The 27,611-nt window shown below is 44.7% G+C and overlaps 1 protein-coding gene across 1 annotated transcript in view; it reads left to right on the plus strand.

Annotated features, from left to right (window-relative positions):
• CLDN16 (claudin 16) overlaps positions 1 to 25,543 on the plus strand; it is a 215,705-nt gene extending 190,162 nt beyond the window's left edge. Inside the window, exon 5 of the mRNA XM_073589457.1 lies at positions 25,413 to 25,543. Coding sequence (XP_073445558.1) covers positions 25,413 to 25,543 — 131 coding nt within the window. The remainder of the gene's footprint in view (positions 1 to 25,412) is intronic.
• Positions 25,544 to 27,611: the final 2,068 nt, after the last annotated feature.

The raw sequence follows: 27,611 nt of genomic DNA on the forward strand, positions 1-27,611 counted from the left end.
TGGGATGCTTATGAATTAAAATAATAAGAGGGGTCTGCTCTCCTGTTTATCTATCCTTCACAAAAATAAGAGTAGGTTTCTTTACAAATAAGAAGGCCTCCATTCTAAATAACACGTGATTATAGAATTTTTCCATTTTCCTGGGCAGGTATGTGGGATGGAGGTATGTGATAGACAAACCATTCTATATGTATTATTATGTATTTCTTAAAAGATTTCTCATTTATTCCAAAGAGGCTGTTTCTGGAACATGGGCATGGATTTCTACAAGACCATTTTATGTATGTTAACAATGTCTGCAACAAATCTTCCATGTGTAAACACCTAGTATGGGGAGTTCTTGCTTGGGAATCAAAAGGATCTGTGGAGTGCTTGCTGACGTTACAGTAGCCTATTTATTAATATTGTCTAGTTTTTATGCCAAATTCAAACATTCATGATAACAGAGTCAACCAACCCAAACTCAACTGGTCAGACCAAGACCATCCTGTACATCTTGACCCTAAGTAGACCATGGCTCATGGAAATTTTAATTCAGCCTCTGAGTGCAAACACAGGTCATGTTTCATCAAAGCGATTAAGCAAATATTCTGGAGTAAATCGGTTTGAAAAGTCACAAAATTTTTGCACAATGTGGGGTTGTGCAAAAATTTAGCAACTTTTAGTATGGAGGAGAATGCCACTAGGTAGGTGCTCTCAATTCAGTAAGAGACATGCACCTTTTAATGAGTCAGCTGCATCTGACTCCAACGCACCCACTCATCAAGATCGGCATGAACACTGCCGGTCTTCATGAATCGAGTCGTATAATAATAATAATAATAATAAATTTTATTTTTATAGCGCCGACATATTCCACAGCACTTTACATTTCAGAGGGGATTTGTACAGACAATAGACATTACAGCATAACAATAATCACATACAGTAGATTATAACAAATACCAAGAGGAAAGAGGGCCCTGCTCGCAAGCTTACAGTCTATGAGGAAAGAGGTAGACACAAAAGGTGGGTGGTAACAGTTGCCCTGATTGTATGGACCAGCCATAATGTTAAGTGTGTGACAGTACAGACACAGAGGGCTAATGGATGCATAAAGCATGTGGGAACATGATGCGGGAAATCTGGTTATGGTAAAACTTTTGGCTGTGCCACACAGGGATAGATTAGGTTAATGTGTTGAGGCGATAGGCCAGTCTGAATAAATGTGTTTTCAGGGCACGCTTAAAATTGTGGGGATTGGGGACTAATCGTATTGACCTGGGAAGTGCATTCCAAAGAATTGGCGCGGCACGTGTAAAGTCTTGGAGATGGGAGTGGGAGGTTCTGACTATTGAGGATACTAACCTCAGGTCATCAGCAGAACGGAGGGCACGGGTAGGGTGGTATACTGAAACAAGGGAGGAAATGTAGGGTGGTGCTGAGCCATGGAGGGCTTTGTGGGCGAGGGTAATAAGTTTATACTGAATTCTGGAGTGGATGGGTAGCCAGTGTAATGACTGGCACAAGGTAGAGGCATCGGTGTAACGATTGGTGAGGAATATGATCCTGGCTGCAGCATTCAAGACAGATTGGAGAGGGGAGAGTTTGGTAAAAGGGAGACCGATTAGAAGAGAGTTACAATAGTCGAGACGAGAATGAATAAGAGAAACAGTAAGAGTTTTTGCAGAGTCAAAAGTAAGAAAAGGTCGAATTCTAGAAATGTTTTTGAGGTGCAGATGACAAGAGCGAGCCAGTGATCGAATGTGGGGGGCAAAGGAAAGCTCGGAATCAAGTATGACCCCAAGACAGCGGGCCTGTTGCTGGGGAGTAATAGTGGAGCCACACACAGAAATAGCAATGTCGGGTATAGGTACATTAGTAGAGGGAGGGAACACCAGGAGTTCAGTCTTTGACAGGTTCAGTTTCAGATATAGTGAGGACATAATATTAGACACAGCGTTTAGACAGTCGCCGGTGTTTTCTAGAAAGGCTGGCGTGATGTCAGGAGACGAAGCGTATAATTGGGTGTCATCAGCATAGAGATGGTACTGTTAACCAAATCTACTGATTGTTTGACCAATAGGGGCAGTGTACAAGGAGAAGAGGAGGGGGCCTAGAACCGATCCTTGGGGGACCCCAACAGTAAGGGGAAGGTGAGAGGAGGAGGAACCGGCAAAAGATACAGTAAAGGAGCGGTCGGAGAGATAGGAGGAGAACCAGGAGAGAACGATGTCCTTGAGGCCAATGGAATGGAGCATAGTGAGGAGGAGCTGATGATCCACAGTGTTGAATGCTGCAGAGAGATCCAAGAGAATTAGCATGGAGTAATGACCATTTGATTTAGCTGTTAGCAGATCATTAGAGACTTTAGTGAGGGCAGTTTCAGTGGAGTGTAAAGAGCAGAAACCGGATTGGAGAGGGTCGAAAACAGAGTTTTCTGAGAGATAGCGGATAAGACGGGAGTGGACCAGGCGTTCCAAGAGCTTAGAGATGAAGGGAAGATTAGAGACAGGTCTATAGTTAGCGGCACAGTTTTGGTCGAGGGATGGTTTTTTAAGTAGTGGATGTATGATGGCATGCTTAAATGAGGAGGGAAAAATACCAGAAGAGAGAGAGAGGTTAAATATTTTAGTTAGGTGAGGGGTGACAGCAGGGGAAAGGGACTGGAGGAGATGTGATGGAAATGGGTCACTGGTGCAAGTAGTTGGGCGAGAAGATGCAAGGAGCCTGCTTACTTCTTCTTCTGTGACTGGTTCAAAATCAGAGAGTGAGCTAGATGCAGTGGGGGAGGGAGGACAGTGCATGGTATGAGGTGATTGGGAGATAATTTCCTGTCGAATCTGGTCAATTTTTTCTTTGAAGTAATTGGCCAGATTGTCAGCTCGGAGCTCCGTGGTTGGGGCCTGTACTCTTGGATTGAGTAGAGAATGAAACGTGTCAAAGAGACGTTTCGGGTTATTGGACAGTGAGGTGATGAGGGTGTCGAAATAGGTTTGTTTGGAGAGGTGAAGGGCAGTGTTGTATGTTCTAAGCATAAACTTAAAATGGATGAAATCTTCGTGTAGATTGGATTTTCTCCACAGACGTTCGGCGCACCAGGAGCACCGCTGCAGGAAACGTGTTTCCACCGTGTGCCAGGGTTGTCCCGCCTGCGTTGTGGTGTTCTATATATAGGGGGTGCAAATTCATCCAGGGCACTTTGAAGTGTTTCATTGTAATGCTTTAGTCGTAGACTAAACAGTAGAGTTGAGCGACTTTTGGTTTTTTATGGTCGAGTTTCATTTCGTGAAAAACCCGACTTTTCCAAAAGTCGGGTCGAGCAAGATCGGCCGATTATAGGGAAAAGTCGGGGTCGTCCCGAAACACGAAACCCAATGTAAGTCAATGGGGAATAAAAGTCGGCAGTGAGAGGAGGACAGGAAACACACCTACAGTGCTCATTTGAATGCCAAAAGCATCAATTCTTCTTACTTAAGCTGGTCAACCATAATTAACTTCATAATACAAGTTACGCACTGAAAAATGGGGGTTATTTGGCTAAAGTTGTGGGGGGTAGCGCTGGCTCCAGGTTTTCATGTGCCCTGGGCGAAAGAGCGCCCCTTTAACACATACCACAACTCATCATGCTCCGATACGGCAGAGAAATAGCGGTATAGTACAATGAAAAATACTTCACTTTTTACATCTCATGACGAGGCCCATCTATTTCTCCATACAGAATCATTGGTCCCATATAATGTTTGAAACAGTATATGATGTGCTCCACATAATGCTACAGTATATGTTGGTCCCCATGGATGAAGCTCCACTGTCTTATGGGCCCAAATAATGCTCCAAACATAATGGGCCCCATTTCTAATGCTCTAGTGTATAATGGGCCCTGTAAATGCTGCTCCAGTGTCTGATGTCCACCTTTGGAATGATCCAGTGTATGGTGGGCCCCATCTATCATTCTCCAGAGTATAGTGCTCCCCAAAAATTGCTGTCCCAACATTGAAAACAATCAAATAAGTCTCCTCGCTAGGCAATCCCTGTACTAGTCTGGACTCCTCGTCGTCCCCATCTTCCATCTCACTGCACAGTATTTCAACCTTGCAAGTGCTGTGATCCTGAGCAAGCAGGGGGGGCCCACTCGTTGGCGACGGCACTGGCACAGGGCCCCTGATAGTAAGGTGGTGTGTCTGATGGCGGGTGGGCCTAACCTGCACTTTCATCTGCAGCTTCCTCTTTGTCACCGTGTAAGATGGAACTGTATATGGGAAGGGTAACCTGAGTTTCATCAGGGTCAGATTCAGGCCGTGTAGCGTGCGAGGGGAATGTAGTGGTCTGGGTCAATGTACCAGCAGATTCATCGAGCAGTGGCTGGGCATCATTGCACTTGTGTCGCCCCCAGGAGTACGGTCGCCACAGTGGCATTACCTTCCTCCTAGGGAGTGTGATGTCATGCTTGGGAGCAACGAAGGATCTCTCTAGCAGGTTAACTGATTGGGCGGCGTTATTCCCACGAGTCATGACCCTCCAAACAGCGTTCATGAAGGCAAAGTGTTTGTTTTACGTGGGCAGTATGGTTGCAAAGCTGAACCTTAAAGGAATGTCCAGAATGGCACCACCAGGAGTGGAGCCTACGGCGTAATTTGACTCAACACGGGCAACCTCAACCATGCCAGCTACAGAACAGATGCACACATTGCAAGCTTAATTCCGTTAACGAACGAGACTCCGTCATGCCCCGCGGTCCGAGTCCGGCTTACTAGAGGGACACGTGAGGCTCTGGCACATGAGATTGGCCAATAACTGGTGTGTCATGCCCTTACATGTCTGTGGTTGCATGTGCGCTACACTGAAAAGGCCAGCGTTTGTCGCTTACAGGTGCAGATAACCCGCTGAACAACGTTAGTGATGGGGATCACCGATTACAATTATTTCTCGCGAACAATGATTTCCCAGTAAGTGCAGGTCAACTGCAGTTCCGGAATTAGGCCTAACCGACATTCCTGAAAAAATGAAAAACTTACGTGTGCAAACCACAGGTGCTGTAGCTTACTTAACAGCTCGCCAGCCGTTCTCACGCCCAGTATGGAATACACGTGATTGCACAAAGGTGAGAAAGGGTACCGTATCCTCGGATAACATGTATGGATAGCGTACACATTCAAAAGATATGTCTATACATCAGGAGGCAGGCTCAGACGGTGTTAGGCCCAGTATGGCTTGCAAGTGATTGCACAAAGGTGAGAAAGGGTACCGTATCCCCGGATAACATGTATGGATAGCATACACATTCAAAAGATATGTCTATACATCAGGAGGCAGGCTCAGACGGTGTTAGGCCCAGTATGGCTTGCACGTGATTGCACAAAGGTGAGAAAGGGTACTGTATCCCCGGATAACATGTATGGATAGCGTACACATTCAAAAGATATGTCTATACATCAGGAGGCAGGCTCAGATGGTGTTAGGCCCAGTATGGCTTGCAAGTGATTGTACAAAGGTGAGAAAGGGTACCGTATCCCCGGATAACATGTATGGATAGCGTGCACATTCAAAAGATATGTCTATATATCAGGAGGCAGGCTCAGACGGTGTTAGGCCCAGTATGGCTTGCACGTGATTGCACAAAGGTGAGAAAGGGTACCGTATCCCCGGATAACATGTATGGATAGCGTACACATTCAAAAGATATGTCTATACATCAGGAGGCAGGCTCAGACGGTGTTAGGCCCAGTATGGCTTGCAAGTGAATGCACAAAGGTGAGAAAGGGTACCGTATCCCCGGATAACATGTATGGATAGCGTACACATTCAAAAGATATGTCTATACATCAGGAGGCAGGCTCAGACGGTGTCAGGCACAGTATGGATTTGACGGCCCAGACTACACAGCGGAGGAGCAGGGAGAGGTAAAGATTGCAAATGCTGGGGCCCTGCCCAAGCAAGGGGGGCCCACTCGTGGGCGTCGGTACTGGCACTGGGCCCCTCATAGTACGGCGGTGTGTCTGACGGCGGGTGTGCACCACCACCGTCAGAGACACTTGATTGCACTATGAGGGACCCTGTGCCAGTGCCCGCGCCCAAGAGTCGGCCTACCCACCTGTCCAGGGCAACGGCACTCACACGGTGTCATGCGCTAGGTGGTGACCCCGGCCATGGGGGGGGGAGGCAGCACAGTTAGGGAGTTTTAGAAAGTGGCATATGTTGATGTTGGACCTTCAGCTAATGCAAAAGGTGAAATAGGTCAAGTCCCAGGAAGAGGTGGACCAAAGCAAGCCATTTTTCTGTCACCCTATGTGTCATCAGGGGAAGGTGGGACAAAATCCTTGGAAACCCAGGCATGGTTCATTTTAATGAAGGTTAGATCATCCACATTTTGGGTTGACAGACGGGTCCTTTTTTCTGTCAGGATTGATCCAGCTGCACTGAAGACTCTTTCCGATAGCACACTTGCAGCTGGGCAAGCGAGCTCCTGTAAGGCATATTGTGCCAATTCAGACCAGGTGTCCAGTTTAGTGGCCCAATAGTCAAAGGGGAATGACCTGTGTGGGAGAACATCGATATGGGAGGAAAAGTAGTTTGTAACCATAGTTGACAACTGCTGTCTCCTGTCACTTTCCATCGATGCTGTATTACCAGTTGTGTGAGCGGTACTTGAAAAATCAGTCCACAACATTGTCATGAAACCCCTGTCTCCATCGCCACTTCTGCTGTGTGCACCATGAACACCTCTGCCAAGCTGCCCCTGGCCCGTACGGCTCGTGTGAGAACCATCACCGCTGCTGTGTGCTGGGAATGCCTCAAGCAACCGATTTACCAGAGTTGCTTGTTTATTAGCCAATATTAGGTCAAGGTTCTCCTGTGGCATGATGTTTTGTAATTTGCCTTTATAGCGTGGATCCAGGATGCTGGCCAACCAGTAGTCGTCATCGTTCATCATTTTGGCAATGCGGGGGTCCCTTTTTAGGATCCGCAAGGCATAATCTGACATGTGGGCCAATGTTCCCGGTGTCAATGATGCACTGCGAGTGCTGGTTGGAGGAGCACTTTCTGGCAAATCCACATCCCTCCAGTCACGCACAAACCCTGTACCAGACGTTGCCATGCCAACATTTTCACTTGCCCCACGAGATGCATCCTCCTCCCCTAAGTAATCATCCCCATCATCATCCTCCTCCTCCTCTTCTTCCTCCAACTCATCCAGGAGAGGTCCCTGAGCAGACAATGGCTGAATGTCATCAAGGATTCCCTCCACCTCTTCCTCCTCGTCAACATTGGCTGCAGACGCCTGCTCCTTAAGGTGCATCAAAGTTTGCATGAGCAGACGCATAAGTGGGATGCTCATGCTTAGGATGGCGTCGTCTGCGCTTACCAGCCGTGTGCATTCCTCAAAACACTGAAGGACTTTACAGAGGTCTTTCAGCTTCGACCACTGCACACCTGTCAACTCCATGTCTGCTCTCAAAGTGCCTGGCCATGTATCCTCCCACAAATGCATTATGGCCTGCCTCTGCTCGCACAGCCGCTCCACCATGTGCAGGGTGGAGTTCCACCTTGTTGCAATGTCGATAATGAGGCGGTGGTTGGGAAGGTGGAGCAATCGCTGCAGCTTCTGCATACGAACGGAGTGTACAGGAGACCGGCGGATGTGCGCGCACAGTCTTCGCACCTTATGGAGCAGGGCTGTTAACTCCGGATAATTTTTGAGGAAGCACTGCACCACCAGGTTCAAGGTGTGAGCCAAGCAAGGTATGTGGCTGAGTTTTGAAAGGGCTATGGCTGCCACAAAATTACGGCCGTTATCACTAACTACCTTGCCTGCCTCAAGATGTACACTGCCCAGCCATGACTCAGTTTGTCGCTTCAATACTCGGCCAGCACCTCGGCGGTGTGTCTGTCGCCCAAACACATCATCTGCAACACAGCCTGCTGACGCTTTCCACTAGCTGCTCGATAGGGGGACACCTCGTGTGCAACAGTGGCAGCTGCAGATGGAGTGCTCGTACGACTGCGCTCTGTGGGCGAGCTTTCGCTTCTGGAGGAGGAGGGTGGAACGCCTACACCGTGGGCTAGGCAGCACTGTCCCACCACCGCTGTCCCCTGTGGACCCTGCATCCACCACATTAACCCAGTGCGCAGTGATGGACACGTAACGGCCCTGGCCATGCCGACTGGACCATGCATCAGTTGTGAGGTGCACCTTTCCACTCACTGACTGCTTGAGTGCATGGACAATGCGGTCTTTCACATGATGGTGGAGGGCTGGGATGGCTTTGCGAGAGAAGAAGTGGCGACTGTGTAGGTCATAGCGTGTTACTGCATAGGCCATGAGTTCGCGGAAAGCTGCGCTTTCCACCAACCGATAGGGCATCATCTCAAACAAGATTAGTTTGGCAATGTGGGCGTTCAAACCCAGTGTACACGGATGAGAGACTGAGTACTTTCTTGACCTACTCATAGTGTCTGGGAGGTGAGCTGGACTTGAGAGCTGCATATGGTGGAAGTAGCGGTGGACAGGGCGGGCTGAGAGAGGGTTGATGATGGTGATGGAGTTGGTGTTCTTTCTGATGGCCTAGATTCAGTATTTCGTTGATATAACAGTGGGATTCCCTGACTGCTGTGGCCTTGCAACGACACCTCAACATTTGCTGCTGTGCTAACCGGTGGGCTTACAGTGGGGGAAACAATGTAGCGTTGCTGACTACCTTCTTTGTGATCAGTTGCACATGTGGCACTTGAGGTTTGGTGTTGTGTCCACGCTTGCAAGTGCATGCTGGTTAAATGTCTAAGCATGCAACTAGTATTCAAATTTTTCAGATTTTTCCCTTGGCTAAAGGTCTTTGCGCACTTCTTACAGATAACCTTGGCCTGATCATGAGGATTTTGTTCAAAATAGTGCCACAATGCACTCTTCCTACTTTGGCAGACATTTTGCGGCCTAGCACGCTGTGATGTTTTGACCCTCTGGACAAGCTGTCCAGCAACTCTTTTGATTTTTGGAACATGTCTTTGGAGTGCTCCGGGCCTGCCAGATAACAGCTGTTGCGATGTCGATGTCTGCTGTGGATGCTCCTCATCTGAGCTATTGGAAGCAGCACCCTCTTCCCCCAATAGATGCCAATCTGGGTCAACAACTGGGTCATCCATCACCTCCTCTTCAATGTCATGTGCACCTTCCTCTGTGTCACCGTGTATGGTGGTATAGTGTGCGGGAAGGGGCACCTGAGTCTCATCAGGGTCAGAATCTGGCTCTGTACACTGCGAGGACAATGTAATGCTCTGAGTGAATGTACCAGCAGAATCATCTATCAGCGGCTGTGCATCAGTGCACTCCATGTCAGATTCATCTTGGCCTGGGTAATTCACCATTTCACATGATAATCCAGGCATGGTATGTGAAAACAGCTCCATGGAGTAATCAGTAGTATGGCCTGCGTCATCCTTCAATCTTGGCTGGGGTGAAGGACACAAGGAAAGGTGTGGTTCATGAACATGAGCCTCCAATGACGACTCAGTGCTTTTACTTTTTACAACTTCAGAAGAGGAGGCGATAGAGCTGGAGGCTGAGTCAGCAATCTAAGACAAAACTTTTTCCTGATGCTCTGGCGTTAAAAGCAGTTTGCCAACTCATAGAAAACTAAGCCTTCGAAGCCTTATGGAGCCAGACGATGACGCAGGCTCAACACCTCCTGCATTCGGTCCTATTTTGCTTTTGCCACTACCATCAGATCCACCACCAACACCATCATTACCAGCTGCCAACCCCCGCCCAATTCCACGGCCTCTTCCACCAGCCTTCCTCATTTTTGGTAGAAATGTAGACAAAATCCAACAAACTATATAGTAATGTAAAACAAGGTACAAGGTGTCTATAGGACAGGGGAGATTTAGATTTTCTGCAGACACTTGTGGACACTGGACACTAGGATTGTGTGAGGCCCACTGAATATCAGGGCGCTATGTCACAGGCTCCATGCAGCAGGTGTGAAAAAAGTGACTACAGGATAAGGGAGATTTTGAATTTCTGCAGACACTTGTGGACACTGGACACTTGGATTATGTGAGGCCCACTGAATATCAGAGCGCTATGTCACAGGCTCGATGCAGCAGGTGTGAAAAAAGTGACTACAGGATAAGGGAGATTTTGAATTTCTGCAGACACTTGTGGACACTGGACACTTTTGGATTGTGTGAGGCCCACTGAATATCAGGGCGCTATGTCACAGGCTCGATGGCACAGGTGTGAAAAAAGTGACTACAGGATAAGGGAGATTTTGAATTTCTGCAGACACTTGTGGACACTGGACACTTTTGGATTGTGTGAGGCCCACTGAATATCAGAGCGCTATGTCACAGGCTCGATGTCACAGGTGTGAAAAAAGTGACTACAGGATAAGGGAGATTTTGAATTTCTGCAGACACTTGTGGACACTGGACACTTGGATTGTGTGAGGCCCACTGAATATCAGAGCGCTATGTCACAGGCTCGATGCAGCAGGTGTGAAAAAAGTGACTACAGGATAAAGGAGATTTTGAATTTCTGCAGACACTTGTGGACACTGGACACTTTTGGATTGTGTGAGGCCCACTGAATATCAGAGCGCTATGTCACAGGCTCGATGGCACAGGTGTGAAAAAAGTGACTACAGGATAAGGGAGATTTTGAATTTCTGCAGACACTTGTGGACACTGGACACTTTTGGAGTGTGTGAGGCCCACTGAATATCAGAGCACTATGTCACAGGCTCGATGGCACAGGTGTGAAAAAAGTGAATTGTAGAATTGGGCAGAATAGGAATCTCCCTAGAGTGTAGGTCTGTAAGAACGGAACAAGTCCTCCACTTATCCTTCCACAGTGACACACAGATAGCTTCACTGTGGCTGTGATAACAGCCGTTACACGGTACTGTGTGAGGACCGTACACCGCTGTATGGTGTGAATAAATGCACTCTCAGTACCTCAGCAGGACAAAAAAAAAATTGGGATTGCTTTTAAAAAAGCAGTTTGCAGAGCAGTGGGGAAACAGCAATGCAGCTGTCAGGAAGCCTTAGAAGGCAGCCTAACAACCAACACCGCTGATCCACCACAATATAGCTTCCACTTGCACTGCACACACAGTGACTGGTGTGTTGCACAGGCAAAATCGCTAGCAGCAGAAGCAGTTTTTTTTTCTTCTTCCCTGCCTAACGCTGTCCCTACAGAATCAGCAACCTCTCCCTATGCTAAGATCGGCAGAAGTAAGATGGCGGTCGGCGTGCACGCCCTTTTATAACCCCTGTGACGCCCACCAAAACAAGCCAATCACTTGCATGCCCTTCTGAAAGATGGTGGTGACCCCTGCCTATGTCATCACGTTGCCCACAGTGTCCGTGGATCCTGATTGGCTGAAAAAGAGCGCTAAACAAACTTTTGAAATGCGACTTTGGCGCGTAAGTCGCCGACCTCATCCTAGGGTCGGGTTTCGTTTCATGAAACCCGACTTTGCCAAAAGTCGGCGACTTTTGAAATTGTTTGACCCGTTTCGCTCAACTCTACTAAACAGTCCTAAAAGATTTATCATAGTGGTTCAGGATGGATGATTAATATGTCATATCTTTAAACTGTTTAGTCTAAGTTTACACATTGTGATAAAACACTCTCGGATCACCTTTGCTGGGGTCAAAGGTCACGTGCGTTCAGCATGAAACTCAGACGCACAGCCGGGGTCTGGGTGTAACAGACACTGGGTCAGGTTTATTAAAGGTGAAAGCAATACATAAAGAAAAAAAAACATAAAACAAATTCTTGCCTCTCCGGCACTAACTAAACAAAGTACAACCTAACTACCAACTGGCGGGCTTCTCCCGTCCAGCCAAACCACAGTTACAGGGGGCACTGCTTTCACTCACGTGTGTCTCTCACACAGACAGGCTCTCTGTGTTCCCAGGCTGAGACACTCACACAACCACCTGGCATCCTTTTATATCTGCCCTCCCATTATTCATTAGTAACCAGGTGAGATACTGACCAGACTAGGCCACATAGGAAAGGTATCTGGGCGAGATATACCTGCCCTCATCCACTATTCCCACATGATTCTCACATATCCTCCCCCTCTGCTCAGACCACTCCGGTCGAGCAATGACACCCGCCAAACAATGCACTCGGGACAGGGCATCTGCATTCCCCATCGTGCCCCTGGGCGGTGCACCACCGTAAAAGTGTAGGCCTGCAGGGCAAGGAACCATCGGGTCACCCGGCTATTCCGTTCCTTGTGCAAGTGCATTCACTTGAGAGGGGCATGGTCAGTGATCAGCCTGAACTTTCGGCCCACCAGGTAATATTTGAGGGCCTCTAGAGCCCACTTAATGGCTAGGCACACTTTTTCTACGACTGCATACCTTTGCTCATGTTTATTCAGCTTCCTGCTGAGATAGAGGACTGGGTGTTCCACTCCGTCCCTTACTTGTGAGAGTACGGCCCCGATGCTGGTATCAGAGGCATCCGTTTGTACCACAAACTCGCTGCAGAAGTCCGGAGTCACCAGTACAGGTTTAGAGCAAAGTGCCCGTTTTAGGCTATGGAAGGCTTGTTCAGCCGCTAAACTCCATTTAATCATAACAGAGTCTTTCCCTTTTGTAAGATCTGTCAGGGGGGTAGCGATGGCTGCAAAATTGGGTATGACCTGGCGATAATAGCCGGCGATCCCTAGGAAGGATTGCAGCTGCTTCTTGTTGACAGGTTGCGGACAGTCCTGAACCGCCTGAATCTTATCGAGCTGGGGTTTAACAATACCCCTCCCAATTACATACCCCAAATACTGGGCTTCTTCTAGCCCGATATGACATTTCTTGGGGTTCGCGGTTAGACCTGCCTCCCACAGGTCGTCAATCACAGCTTGTACTTTCTGGAGTTGAGTCTCCCAGTCCAAGCTGTAAATGACAATGTCATCCAAATAGGCTGAAGCGTACTGCCTATGTGGCCTCAGGACTCGATCCATCAGTCTCTGGAAGGTCGCCGTTGCCCCGTGCAGTCCAAACGGCATATACACATACTGAAATAAACCTTCCGGCGTAGCAAATGCAGTCTTTTCTCTGGCAGCCTCCGCCAGAGAGATCTACCAATACCCCTTTGTTAGATCTAGGGTCGTAATATACCGGGCTTTTCCTAACCGATCTATTAACTCGTCGACCCGGGGCATAGGGTAGGCATCAAATTTTGAGACCGCATTCAGTTTCCTGAAGTCATTGCAGAACCGGATGGTGCCGTCCGGTTTAGGAATTAACACAATTGGGCTGGACCAAGCACTGTGCAATTCCTCAATGACACCTAACTCTAACATTGCCTTCACTTCTCGGGAAACGGCTTCACGGCGCGCTTCCGGAATTCTGTAGGGTTTCACGTGAACTGTGACACCAGGTTCCGTTACGATGTCATGTTTCATTAGTGTAGTCTGCCCGGGTTTTTCTGAGAAAAACGTTTGGTTGTGAAGTAGAAACTGCCTGACCTCAGTCTTTTGCCGCTCCGAGAGAGTCTCTGCAACCCGTACCTCTGGTACGGTATGTGAGCAGACGGGACGGGCCAGCTCCGCTGACAAGGCAGACCGATCTTTCCAGGGTTTTATCAGATTTACATGATAAATCTGTTCAGGTTTCTCTTTACCTGAATGGTATACTTTGCAGTTTACTTCACCAATTCTTTCCTTGATCTCAAAGGGGCCCTGCCACTTTGCTAGGAACTTACTGTCCACCGTGGGAACCAGGATCAACACCCTATCTCCGGGTGCAAACGTATGGATCTTGGCGCCCCTATCATGGATTCTTTTTTGGGCTCCTTGAGCCTGCATCATGTGTTCTTTGACGATAGGCATAACAGCCGCAATACGGTCCTGCATTTGGGATACGTGATCTATCACCATTTTAAACGGAGTGACCTGACCCTCCCAGGTTTCTTTGGCGACGTCTAACAGTCCGCGAGGACGTCGGGCGTACAATAACTTGAAAGGCGAGAATCCCGTGGAAGACTGGGGTACGTCCCTGATAGCAAAAAGCAAATACGGAAGTAAATAGTCCCAGTTCTTCCCATCCTTGTCTATCGCCTTTCTCAGCATCTGCTTCAGAGTTTTATTGAACCGTTCGACCAACCCGTCTGTTTGAGGGTGATACACGGATGTGCGTAACGGTTCGATTTGTAACAACCGGCAGAGCTCCTTCATTACCCTGGACAAAAAGGGAGTCCCCTGGTCGGTGAGTATCTGTTTTGGTATGCCGACCCGACTAAACATCTGCACCAGTTCCTTGGCAATCGTCTTGGTGGCCGTGTTATGCAAAGGGATGGCCTCCGGGTAACGAGTGGCATAATCCAAGAGGACCAGGATATGTTTGTGTCCATGTGCAGACCGTGGAAGGGGCCCAACTAAATCCATCCCAATCCTCTCAACCGGGACCTCAATAATAGGTAGGGGTACCAAAGGGCTACAGAACCGGGGCTTTGGCGCAGAGGCTTGTCAGTCAGGACAAGACTCACAATATACACGAATATCGTGATGCATGCCTGGCCAAACAAAACAGTGTAATATCCTTTCGGTGGTTTTCTGGTCTCCCAGGTGACCTCCCATCACATGTCCGTGGGCCAGGTCCAGCACCTGCCGCCGGTAGGATTTTGGCACGTCTAATAGTTGCACCGTGTCTTCACCCTTTTTCTCTATTTGATAGAGTAAATCATTCTCCAGGACCATGTATGGATATGCCAGCCTAGAGCCAGGTTCTATGGGTACCCCATTTATCACTTTTACATTTGTCCTAGCCTGAGAAAGGGTAGGATCCTTTATTTGCTCGCTTTGGAAGTCATCTTTTTGAACTTCTAAATCCAGCAAACGGGGAGGTGGACGGCTGTCGGCCTCCTCCTTTTCCCCACTCTCCTCCGTATCACCTGCCTTGACTGAAAACGGGAACTGCAGGTCATTTCCAGGAGACTCTTCCCCTGAGTCTTCCGGGGAGACCTCTTCCAGGGGTTCGGGACCCACACTCGCCCTGGGAGAAGAATCATGTACACTATTACGCTGGGGTAACAACTGATTCTCCCACAATTGCCAGAAGTGGGGAAAATCCCGGCCCAAGATAACATCATGCAATAACGCAGGGACGAGTCCCACTTTATGTTGCACAGACCCATAGGAAGTAGTAATGCATATGACCGTGGTGAGGTACGAACAGGTGTCTCCATGCACACACGGTACAGAAAATTTGTCTGATGGTCCAGTCGGGGCTGACACCAGACTGGCCTTCACCAGAGTCACCACACTTCCCGAGTCTAACAATGCCACCACATTTTTTCCATCAACAGTTAAATCACACAAGTGTTTATCCACATTCTTTTGACCGGTATTCACACTCACTACCCGTGCAACCATAGACAAGCGGTTTTTAGAGTCTGTGACGTCGCATTGCATGGGTTCAGTAGTGACCAGACAGTTCGCAGCAATGTGTCCCATCTCTTGGCAGCGGAAACACCTAACGGGCCCTTTGCTTAGACCATAGTTCGTTACTCTCGGCCTCGCAGTGCGGGCAGTCCCGTTTTCCTCCCCCACTGTCTTAGGGATTTTTCCTTCTCCCCTACTCCCTGGAACAGTCTTACCGGTTCCTCGTGGAGATGATGAAGAACGAGGTGGGGTAGCATCATCTCGGAGTCCTTCCGCCACTGAGTAACGTTCAACCAGATCCACCAGTTGATCTGCCGTCGTAGGATTTCCATGGCTTACCCACTTCCTCAGGGCTGGCGGTAGAGCTCTCAGGTACTTGTCTATGACGACTCTCTGGATTATCTCTGGCGCTGTCAACACCTCGGGTTGTAGCCACTTCTTCGTCACGTGGATCAGGTTGAACATCTGTGACCGCGGTGGTTTATCCGGCTGATAAGTCCATTGATGCACTCTATGTGCACGGACAGCGGTCGTCACTCCCAGCCAGGCCAAGATCTAGGCTTTCAGTTTGTCAAAGTCCTGCGCGGCTTCAGGTTCTAAGTCATAATAAGCCTTTTGGGCCTCACAGGAAAGAAACGGGGCAATCAGGACGGCCCATCGTGCCTTCGGCCATTTTTCTCACACCGCTGTCCGTTCAAACGTGGTCAGGTATGCCTCGACGTCATCTTCGGTCGTCATCTTCTGCCAGTACCGACTCACGTGAGTCACTCTCGACTCGGCTTCCAGGTTAACCTCAGGTAAGCTTGCCAGGCGCTGCGCCACCTGCTGGAGAAGCGAACGATCGGTAGCTGTCATGTCCACCAACTCCTTCAGCTGCGCCATCATCACCCGATTAGCTTCTTGCTGGACGGCGGTGGACTGAACCAGCGCTTTCACCACATCCTCCATGCTCATGCTTCCCACGTGATGCCCGCGTTCTCCACCACAATGTGATAAAACACTCCGGGATCGCCTTTGCTGGGGTCAAAGGTCACGTGCATTCAGCATGAAACTCAGGCGCACAGCCTGGGTCTGGGTGTAACTGACACTGGGTCAGGTTTATTAAAGGTGAAAGCAATACATAAAGAAAAAAAAACATAAAACAAATCCTTGCCTGTCCGGCACTAACTAAACAAAGTACAACCTAACTACCAACTGGCGGGCTTCTCCCGTCCAGACAAACCACAGTTACAGGGGGCACTGCTTTCACTCACGTGTGTCTCTCACACAGACAGGCTCTCTGTGTTCCCAGGCTGAGACACTCACACAACCACCTGGCATCCTTTTATATCTGCCCTCCCATTATTCATTAGTAACCAGGTGAGATACTGACCCGACTAGGCCACATAGGAAAGGTATCTGGGCGAGATATACCTGCCCTCATCCACTATTTCCACATGAATCTCACACCATGTATTAGATGTTTTTCTTTGTGCCATAAAGTTTTGCCACATATTAAGGTGCACAGTGTTACCTATAATGCCAAACTGTTTCCATCAAACCATGCCAAATTTCATCCAAGCCAAATGCCCTTGTAGGAGACGGCAAAGAAAGTGTCTAAAAATATGGTGCTAGTCATGGAAGGCAGCTTCAATTTTTTTTGCTCTATTCTGGCTTAAAATTGAGATTAATGGTTGATTAAAAACTGACTTTATTTCTTTGGAAATAATTTGACCTGAGCATGCACAATCAATGACCAAACCTTTGTCTGACATGCAGCATGGGATTGGGTAATCAAAACTGGAACATTTTCTTAAAGTTAATGGCCACTTTATAATTGTTTCCCCAAATATGCTTAAAATTGCATTGCAATTCCCTTTCTTATATATTAATATAAGTAGATCAGCACCAACAGCTCTGTAAAGTTGTGGCTCCTTGTTTAGTACTATCTCATCCGTAGACTGCATTGCATTCCCATCCTAAAGGTGGCTGTAGGTGGAGAGACACGCTTCCAAACATGTCCATCAGTTTCTATTGAAAACCATGGCACGCCACATGAACAATTTTCATGCTCAATGGGCTGCTGCTGAATGTTATAAAGCTGCACTAAACACTTTATATCAACATATTAGTGGGTTGTTTATGAGATAGGCTATGGCCAGAAGGCCATAGACTCTCTCATCCGAGGGAATCAGGCCTATTATGCAAATGTCACTCTGATCAAACTCTAATCAGAGTGTCAGCATAATGTTATCCGATTCTGACATATGAGAGAATCGGAGCATACTGTGCGGGCAAGATGGAGAACAAAAGTTCTCCATCTTCTCCATTCTGTGAGTCTGCGAAATCGATCCAAGTGCAGTCCAATGTTTTACACGCACCCATATTCTTGAATGGGTGATTGGCATCCGATTTCAAAGTGTAATCGCGGCATCCTGTCAGAATCTGTCATTGAATAATATTGGTCTGAGTGCTGTCTGATAAAAATTTTTATAGCACTCATCCGATGTATACGCTTGTGTGAATGAGCCCTTAGAGTGAATAAAAAATTACTACACCTAGAGCATACTGCATTTTAAAAAACACCACTTTCTCTAAAAATTAACATAGATAGAGTAAAACGATGCCAAAAATCAAACTGAACAGTGTTTTACATTTGTATATTCCATAACAGCTCCGTCTGCAGCATTTTTAATGAGGCGTCATTGAGATGTCCTTAGTTTGCATATGAGAAAAAAAGAGGTAATTTTTCATCAGTGTGCAAAGTTTTGGTCCTCTTGTCAAATTTCACCATAAGTATTGTATCCATTTTTGGTGTCTTTAATAAAACAAACAAAAAGAAAATTCCAAACTTCTCATTCTCACTATACAGTAAAAAGTAGATAGCACTTGGAAAATAAATGTGTGCTGTCCTTTATGTCACAGACGTGTTTTTACCTGAGAGGTGCATTTTATTTATTTTTTATTAATTTGACCAGCTCCATGGACTATGATGGGTGAAAAACATAAATGAGCATGTACGTCAAAAACAGATGTCTACATGAGGCCTAATAAAATATGCAGGAATAAATGCCATCCTTACATTTTAATTTTTGTCTGGTTTATGATTTGCCAAAAATTGGAATATCCAGAGTGCCAACAAACTTGATGGTCTTAGATAAGACTTATAAGTCTGAGGAGGTATGAAATGTGGAATTTCTTTTTGGAAAAGCCTAAGTTCCTGCAATGAGCATTATAGGACTTTAGTGTGTTTCCATTGTAAAAATGCAAAAACAACACATGTGGTTTTTGTTTATTTTTACCAGTGGATTTACCTTATCTCACATAAGCCTATGAGAAAAATCTGCAAATAATACGTCTATTTACCGCAAGATAAATTGACATGTTGCAGATTTCAAAATTACGGCAGAGACAGTGACGCCAGTGCTTTTTTTTCATTTTAACAAGGATAGCAGGAGAATATTTACTGTATAATTTTTTGTGTAATTTCTCGCCAATACTCCATATGTGAAGGAAAACTACTGTTTGGTCACAAGGCAGGGCTCCGAAGGAAAGGAGCACTATTTGACTTTTGGAACACAAAATTGGCTGGAATAGATTGCGGATGCCATGTTGTGTTTGCAAAGCCCCTGGTGTGTCTAAACAGTAGAAACCTCCCACAAGTAACCCCATTTTGAAAATTACGCCCCTCAAAGAACTTTTCTAGAGGTGTTGCAAGCACCTTGAACAAACAGGTGCTTCACAGAATTTTAAAACTTTGAACAGTGAAAATGTTGGTTTTGCATCAAATTTTTCCTTTTCACAAGGGCAACAGGATAAAATGGACCGTATAATTTCTTGTGCAATGGCTCCTAAGTACAGTGATACCCCACATGTGTCAGAAAGCTACTGTGTGGACACACGACAGGTCTCGGAAGGTAAGGGGCGCAAACAGAATACTGGAGCTCAATTTTGGCTGCAATAATTGTGGATGCCATGCCACATTTAAAGAGCCCTTGACATGCCAAAAGAGCAGAAAGCCCTCACATCTGACCCCATTTTGGAAACTACTCATCACAAGGAGTTAATTTAGGGATATAAGTGAGCATTTTTAACCTTCAGGCAATTTACAGATTTGTATGACATTAGGCTGAATCAATGGAAAATTACCATTTTTTCCACTAAAATGTTGCTTTGGCCCCTAGTTTTTAATTTTTGAAAGAGATAGTAGGAGAAAATGAACAATGTAATTTGTTAAACAATTTCTCCTGAGTACGCCAATACACCACTTATGGTCAAAAACCACTTTTTAGGAACATTGCAAAGCTTTGAATGGAAGCTAGAAATTGGAGTTCAGATTTTCCTAGAATGGTTTGAAGGTGCCATGTCACATTGGCAGAACCCCTGAGGTGCCAGAACAGCAGAACCCTCCATAAGTAACCCCATTTTACCAACTACACACAAATGAATTAACCCAGAGGTGCAGTGAGTATGTTGACACCACATGTGACTCACAGAATTTTATATCATTGGGTGGTGATTAAAGAATAGAATAGATAGTTGGAGGCGCAAGTGTAGCAAGGAAGGTATAAGCAGCAAAAAGGACAACCTCACAAAGATGTCCGACAAGGTTCCACTAAAGAGTAACAGTAATTTGCGCTATAAATACCTTCCAAGGAGAGGAGTGTAGTAGCCCATACGTAGTATATGATGTGTTAGGTAAAGAGACAAGGCTATGCCACCCAAGAAGTCCTAGAATAAATGATTTAGAAAATACTGCAGTTACAGTCAATCTTTTGGTTTGCAGGATAGTATAATAAATATAATCTCACTTAGTTCGGCTGATTAAAGAATAATTACATTTTTAACACTAAAATGTTATTTTAGCCCCAAGTTTTAATTTTTATAAGGGCTACCCTACATGTTATCGGGAAATACTTTTCAGGAATAGTGGAAAACTCAAAAGGGAAGGCGAGCCTTGATATCCTGCAGATTTTGTTGCTATGGTTTGTGTGTGCCATGACCCACTAGAAGAGCCGATGAGGGCGCAGAACAGCAGAATCCCCCTATAAGTGACTCCAATTTGCATTGACACCTCTCAATGAATACACATAAGGGTGCATTGATCATACTGACACCATGAGTGCGTCATATAATTTTATACGACTGGGCCGTAAACAGAGAATAATTACATTTTTACCACAAAAATATTGTTTTAGCCCCAAATTTCACATTTTCAGATAGAGAAGTGAGTAAAAATGGCATCAAATTTTGTCACACAATTTCCGCTGAACATGGAAACACTTCATATGTGTCTGTACAGTATTGCTTAGCCACACAGCAAGACTCAAGAGTCTGAGTGCTATTTGCCTCCTAGACAATGGATTTACCTAGAATAGTTGCTCCATATACAGAGCCCCTAATGCTAGAAAAGCAAGATCCCCATTTTGGAAATTACACCTCTTTGACAATTTAACTACAGGTGTAGTGATTATTTTGACTCCATGGGTGTTTTTCAAAAACAAGCAGCAGTGGATGTTGCCAAGTGAAAATTGTACATTTGCTAATGTAGTGCCCAGTACATTATGCCCAGCTCATGCTTCTGGAGACATGCTCACATAAATTAAGCGGTCTCTCATCGCTATAAAATGCAAACAATATGGAAGCTAAATGTGGTTTAGGCACAGTGTGGTGCTCAGAACATAAAGGGGCATTTGAATTTGGGAGCACAGAATTCACTGGATTTGTTTTGGGGATATAAGGAGCCTTTATACTTTTCCAGAGCCTTTGTGCTACCAATAACATGGAAGCCTGCTATATTTCCATTGACAGGTAATGAACCTGAGTGAGGACTTGCTTTTTTTGTGAACTGAGTAGAATCTTTTATTAGGAACATTTTACATAACATTTTATATCACATTTATCCTGCGCTCTATGCTGAGCACTTACATTGGGGTTTCCATCTAAATTTCCCAATGACATGTTTTGTGAGTCCATGGCATTTTTTTTTTTCAAAACACTGCATGCTTTGTGTATAGTGATTTTTTATTGCCTTGCTTTTCGCCATAGGACTTGGAAAAAAACACCTGAAAAAATGCATGTTAATCATTTTATTAAAATAAGCAAACAAAAAATTGAAATTATTTTCAAAAATCTATAAGTGAAGAAATCTTAAAAGCTAATACCTGTGAATGCTCTAATACTGTTGACTAGCGTAATGTTTTTCCTGCCTTTAACTACTGTGGAGAAATCCCTAGAATACATTGTACATAAAACATACCATTCATTTTGGAATTTCAGATTAGTTCAGCAAATTGAAGCTCCTGTATTTTCAACTATTGGTTCTGACAGCTGCCTTGATAAATGGTGTAGTGAACTTGATCTACAACTCATATTATAACCAACTCCTAAGCATTATTCACAAAAATGGTAGTCTTCAGAAAGCAATTTATTCTCAACATTTAGGCATTTATTTGCTAACGTTTACTTCAGGAAGGATATCAGAAAAAATAAATTTACTAATTTTTTACAGGTATTGAAGAGACTGGCTCATTTACAGTATATGGTTTTATCATATTTATTTATATGATGTCTTCAGTTCATTATTTTATATGTCTTATGATGATTAACGTTGGCATTCAGCCTTTATAAGGAGTCCTTTACAGTGTAACAGTATTACAGACTTATGGTATACTGTGGATTTGGTTTACCATGCTCATAGTATTCCATGAGCCCATAATGTATCTCCATGTGGATTGGATTTTGTGTAGAGGCATGAGAATTGGTGAGCATCATGTGGAGAGAAAACAAATTGTGATATATTTTGACACAAGTTATGAAGGTACCCTATCCAGTCCTTTTAAGGGAAAAATAGCTCCTCAGAGTGGGAAGAAACGCAGAATGTTTTAAGGGTAGTAAGTCTCCAGAAACCTAAAGGGCCTACAGTGAAGTAGGCAAAATTCCTAATGTAGCTGGTAATACATAAATGCTATGGACAACTTTGACATGGAAAAATGTATTTTTGCATACGCTTGTAATGTTGAACAAATCTTTTGAAATTCAAATTTGCTCCCTTTGAATTGCCCAGAAATGATGGCCAACTATATAGAACCTTTTTCTAAGTTTTTAATGCAAGAACATACTTTGTAATGCCCAAGTAACCTCAACATATTTGGCTTGGGAATCTGAAGGTAACCAACAGCCTATTTAACTACCACAGTACTAGCAGACGGTTTGGGATATTTGAATTGTAGAAACAGTCAAATTTATGGAGGACAGATGTCTGAAATTGCTGTTTATACACAGTCAATGCAACTAGAAGAAGCCGTGGATTTTTCACAAGAGGTAGTGTGAAAATTATCCCTGTTTAAAGGGAACCTGTCACCAGAAATAACGCTGTCAACATGCAGATATTGGGTTAATCTGTAGGTTAACAGTGTTATGATGCTCCCTGGTCTCTGCACGCAGCCGAATGCAGTGGGAAGAAAATGATCCTTATTCTCCCAGCCAGCATTCGGTATTCAGTCATAGGAGTGGGGGAAGGGTTCCATGGCATCGGTTCAGTCATGCTCTGAGTATACAGAGAGGCCGCTGTAGCCGTGCCGCCGGCCCTGACAGTCGGCTTCAATGTAGAGCGAGTGTCAGACAGGGTCGGGACCACGGTTACAGTGGCTACTCTGTACAGTCAGAGTGTGAATGAACTGGCGGCACCCCTGCCTCCATGACTAAATACCGAATGCTGGCGGTGAAAATAAAGATCATTTTCTCCCCACTGCATTTAGCTGCATGCAGGAGTCTGGCAGCATCATAGCGCTGTTAACCTGCAGATTAAACCCATATCTGCAGGTTGACAGCATTATTCCTGGTGACAGGTTCCCTTTAAAGGGAATCTGTCACCACATTTGACCTAGCTAAACTAAATATGGGCAGACTGGTTATATACTGCACTGCTGAAAAATTCATAAATGTATGACTCATATCAGATGCCCTGTTCCTGACAAGTCATCTTTTATGACTTTACATAAACTACCACTTCCAGGCCATGTGGAGGATGTTTCCTGGAAGATAACTCTGCCTCCAGAGCTTATATTGCATTACATGAAGGAGGAGTTACCAGTGTGATGTGTAATGGTTACCAGTGTGATGTGTAATGGCCACTCTCTGCTCTCCTGATCTCACTGCAGAGCTGTGTGTGGATTATAACTGACACATCTGCAAGTTCCTCTCAACTTCCATCACACAGGTAGACAGGGCTGCAATATTGTTGTAATACAGCAAAGCTCAGGAGCTGCAAAAAATATTTGCAAGAAGACTAATAAGAAGAATAATATTATTAGTTAACTGTCTCACACTGGTAACTCTCCCTTTTATTTAAAAAAAGCTTTGAAGGCAAAATTATTCCTTTTTTGCAATCCATAACGGGTTTATTATTGTCAAAATAAAACGTTCCTATCAAGACATCTTAAAATGAACCCATTATTTAGGGAATAGGAAAAGGTTACCTGTTTTCAAAGTGAAGAAGCAATGCATAAAAAAATATTCCTATTTTAGGAGTTTCATGTTTGTGTATATTCAAGAGAGTAGACTTCCCAGCAATACAGTTTAGCTATACAACACACTGGAAAAGCATGGGAAAAGATATCTGGTGTCTGTGGATGTCTGGCAGCATGGCAGCGGCAGAAGCTTCACTGTATAACAAGATGACGGGCCAGGCAATAAAATGTCTAGCAGTGTAAGGTCAGTAACAGCAGTCCCAGCATCGGCAGCGCAGTGCATTGTTCCTTGAATTTGTCTACAAGGTGCATTCTACCATCAACAATAGAAATTATGAAGAGGGAAAGTACATGCCTTTCATGTCCCACTGAGTCAATGTTTTGAATGCTAGTGATGCACTACTGCAAGCTGGACAGGTGGTGAAAGGTAACACCTCTACACTAGAGGACATTTAATTTACCTCCTTCACCTCCTCCACATTCTTCTCCATGGACATCTGCACAAGTAAAGAGGCAGAACATTGTATGAAATGTCTCACTGAATGGCCACCTCTACAGTTCTTTTAGGTGGAACAGCTCCATCTGACAGAAGTGTGAACGTTGCAGTCAACCAGCAAACACTAATTTGCTGCAGAGATTGCATGACAAAACAATTTTACATCATGACCAGGAATAGCAACACTAAGATCTCAAGAAGAGCAAAGGTCCAGGCAATAAGTTCAGTTTCAGACCACCTCTATGGAGTTTACAACTTTTTGTGGTCATACGGACAGATACTCCAGTCTCTGCTTGGGAACTCTGCATCTTCTTCAGGGTTACCTTTGATCTCTATGCAGCCTCTCTGATTAATACCCTCCTTGTCAGAGCTGAAAGTTTTGGTGGGCTGTCCTTTCTTGGCAGGTTTGTTGTGGTACCATGTTCTTTCCATTTGATGGTAATGGATTTGATGATGCTCCGGGGAATCATCAGAGATTGGAATATTTTTTTATAATCCAACCCTAAATTGTCAACAACTTTGTCCCTGACTTGTTGAGAGATCTTCTTGGTCTTCATGATGTTGTTTGGTTAGTGGTGCCTTCTGCTTAATGGTATTGCAGCCTCCATAGCCTTTCAGAAAAGGTGTGCATATACTGACAGGTCATGTCCACACAGGTGGACTTCCTTTCACTAAATCTGTGACTTATAAAAGTAATTGGTTGCACCAGAAATTTTTAGGGACTTCAAAGCAAACAGGGTGAATACATATGCACATACCAATTTTTAGTTATTTGAGACCATACATTTAATTTTACTTACATGTTTCTCACTTTACTTCACTAACTTGGACTATTTAGTTCTAATGCATCACACATAAATCGGATTGCAAAATTATTTAAATACAGGTTATGATGTAACAAAACAGGTGAAAAGTCAAGGAGGATGAATGCTTTTGCAAGCCATTGTATACAGTATATTATGTTATGTGAGGCACTTAAGCAGATTAGAAGGAAAAAAAATGTAAATTGCATAACAATAATTTATAAATATATGTATTAGTAAAATTACCTAAGTTGTTGCAGAAGTTCAATCATGTATATATTTATTTCAGAATCAAGATATGCAAGGAACCATTCATATTCTTCTCGAAAAACGTATCTTCGTGCAAGAAGTTCTGTAACCAAGTTTTCATCTCCTCAGACAGAAACTGCAAAGATGTATGCTGTAGGTACACGAGTATAATTCAGCAAATTACATCTCTTTGAGCAGAATTCTTTGTTTTTCAGAGGACAACAAACAGTTGAAATGTATGGAAAGTGGAAAGTGTCTTAAAAAACCTTTCATTTGCGCCTAATTTGAATTTTGCCAACTGATTTTATGACACTGAACTGTGATGTGACTGTATTACATAAAAGAATGGATACAGTTACTGTTTGAAACTTGGGATTGAATCTTTTAACAATAGGTTCTCTGTTTGTGTTTTGAAGCCATGCCCATTTAAAATTACTTGCCCCTTTATAAAAACACACCATTTTTTTTGCTAGCCATGACCATTTTCACTGACATTTTCTTCAACTATGAAATATAAGAAAGTCTCGTAGTCTCATTGCTCCCTGTCAGGCACACATTGTCCCAGTCACTTCTTAGTATGGTGGATGGTTTTAAAGGGTTTTCTACATGTTTTGAAAATTAGAACTAAAGAAATCCCGCTCAAATTGGAAAGGATGACCTACTATCCATCTTTCACCTAAAATGTCTGCTGCAACCTATCTCTTGCCTTGGTAACTAATGTGTGCAAAATAACAATCCACCATGAGCAGACTACATATTACCTTCACATAGTGGCCAAATAACACCACATGCAGGGTAAAAATGCCATCACACCCTGACCAGACCAGATAGTATCCTCACATAGTGATAAAATATGTGAGACAGTGACCGGCATTGTTTTGAATGGCCGGTATGTGTCACCAGAGGAGGAAGACTTCTGCGCTGTAAGCCTGAAATGTTGCTCTGGGACCTGTAGTTCCAAGAGCCTTGCTTAGCTTATAAGGGGCTGGAGAGCTGGGGGGGTCTGACTAACCACACACCTCCCATCAATAGGTGGGTCTCATAGGTTATAATGAGACTGTGGTGTGGTCACATGATCTCTATGTTGGAAGGTCCTGCAATAGTACAGGCTTCCAGGAAGACACATAGAGGAGGCATGTGTCTGCAGAGTCTGTGATGGCTAACTGCGTTGGGGAAGCTACCATCCTTCTGAGGGTCTGGAACTGTAGGGTTTGACTTTGTCGAGCAAATCATTATATGGGACAGTGATCCCAGCAAGGCAGCTTCCCTGGAAGCCTGGACTGACTAGAAGTTCAGCGTGTGGAGTGGAGCTACTGGAAGGAAACCTCAGACAAGGGTGTTGTAAGTGTAAGAAAGGCAGAGAGGAGTATCTGCTACATGAACAGACTGGTGTAATATTGTGTTTCATGGAGGTAACGAAATGGACTGTACTCTATCTGGTTTATGCTGTGTCTAAATAAACCAGATGTCTGTTTATGTGAGAGACTGTTCCTGTGTGCCTAAATCCGATTGCCAAATGAGTGTCCCCGAACACATTCAGTGAGCGCTATCTTACAAATAATACCACATATTACGTGCAAATATTGTCACAACTATCACCGCACCATGACTGGAAACCATATTACTACCATACAGTGACCGAATACTACAATACTGATCAATAATTAAAAAACACAATACTAATAACACTAATATTACCATAAGTGCCACCATTCACAGGAGCTCTGTATATAATATACAGTGTACAGGTAATACAATGACTCAGCAGTGACATTGTTCACAGGAGCTCTGTATATAGTGTATAATGTACAGGAAATATAAGGAACATCAGAGATATTATACATAGTAGCTCTGTTTAGAGTATATAGTGTACAGGTAATACAGTAATCTCCAGTGACTTTGTAGACAGGAGCTCTGTATATACTACACTATATAGCTGATTGCATCTAGAGCACTTTCTCCACTTTTTCTCCAACTTCTACACCTCACCAGACAAAGAAAAAAAGCAGCATAGTGCCACCCTGCAGAGTAAAAGGACCTCCTCGCCATTGAAAACAGTATCTTTAAAAATTGAATTAATCACAACAGTAATAATATCACCTAATTAGCACCTACAGTAATAATGTCCCCTATCCTTTACCATCCTGTAACAATGTCCCCTATCGTTGCTCATTCCTGTACTATTGTCCCCCATCCTGGCCACTTCCTGTAATAATGTCCTCCATCCTGGCACCTTTCT

This window comes from Dendrobates tinctorius, unplaced genomic scaffold (assembly GCF_039654945.1).
Source record: "Dendrobates tinctorius isolate UK_male_01 unplaced genomic scaffold, ASM3965494v1 ptg000107l, whole genome shotgun sequence".
In the NCBI taxonomy this organism is placed as follows: Eukaryota; Metazoa; Chordata; class Amphibia; order Anura; family Dendrobatidae; genus Dendrobates; species Dendrobates tinctorius.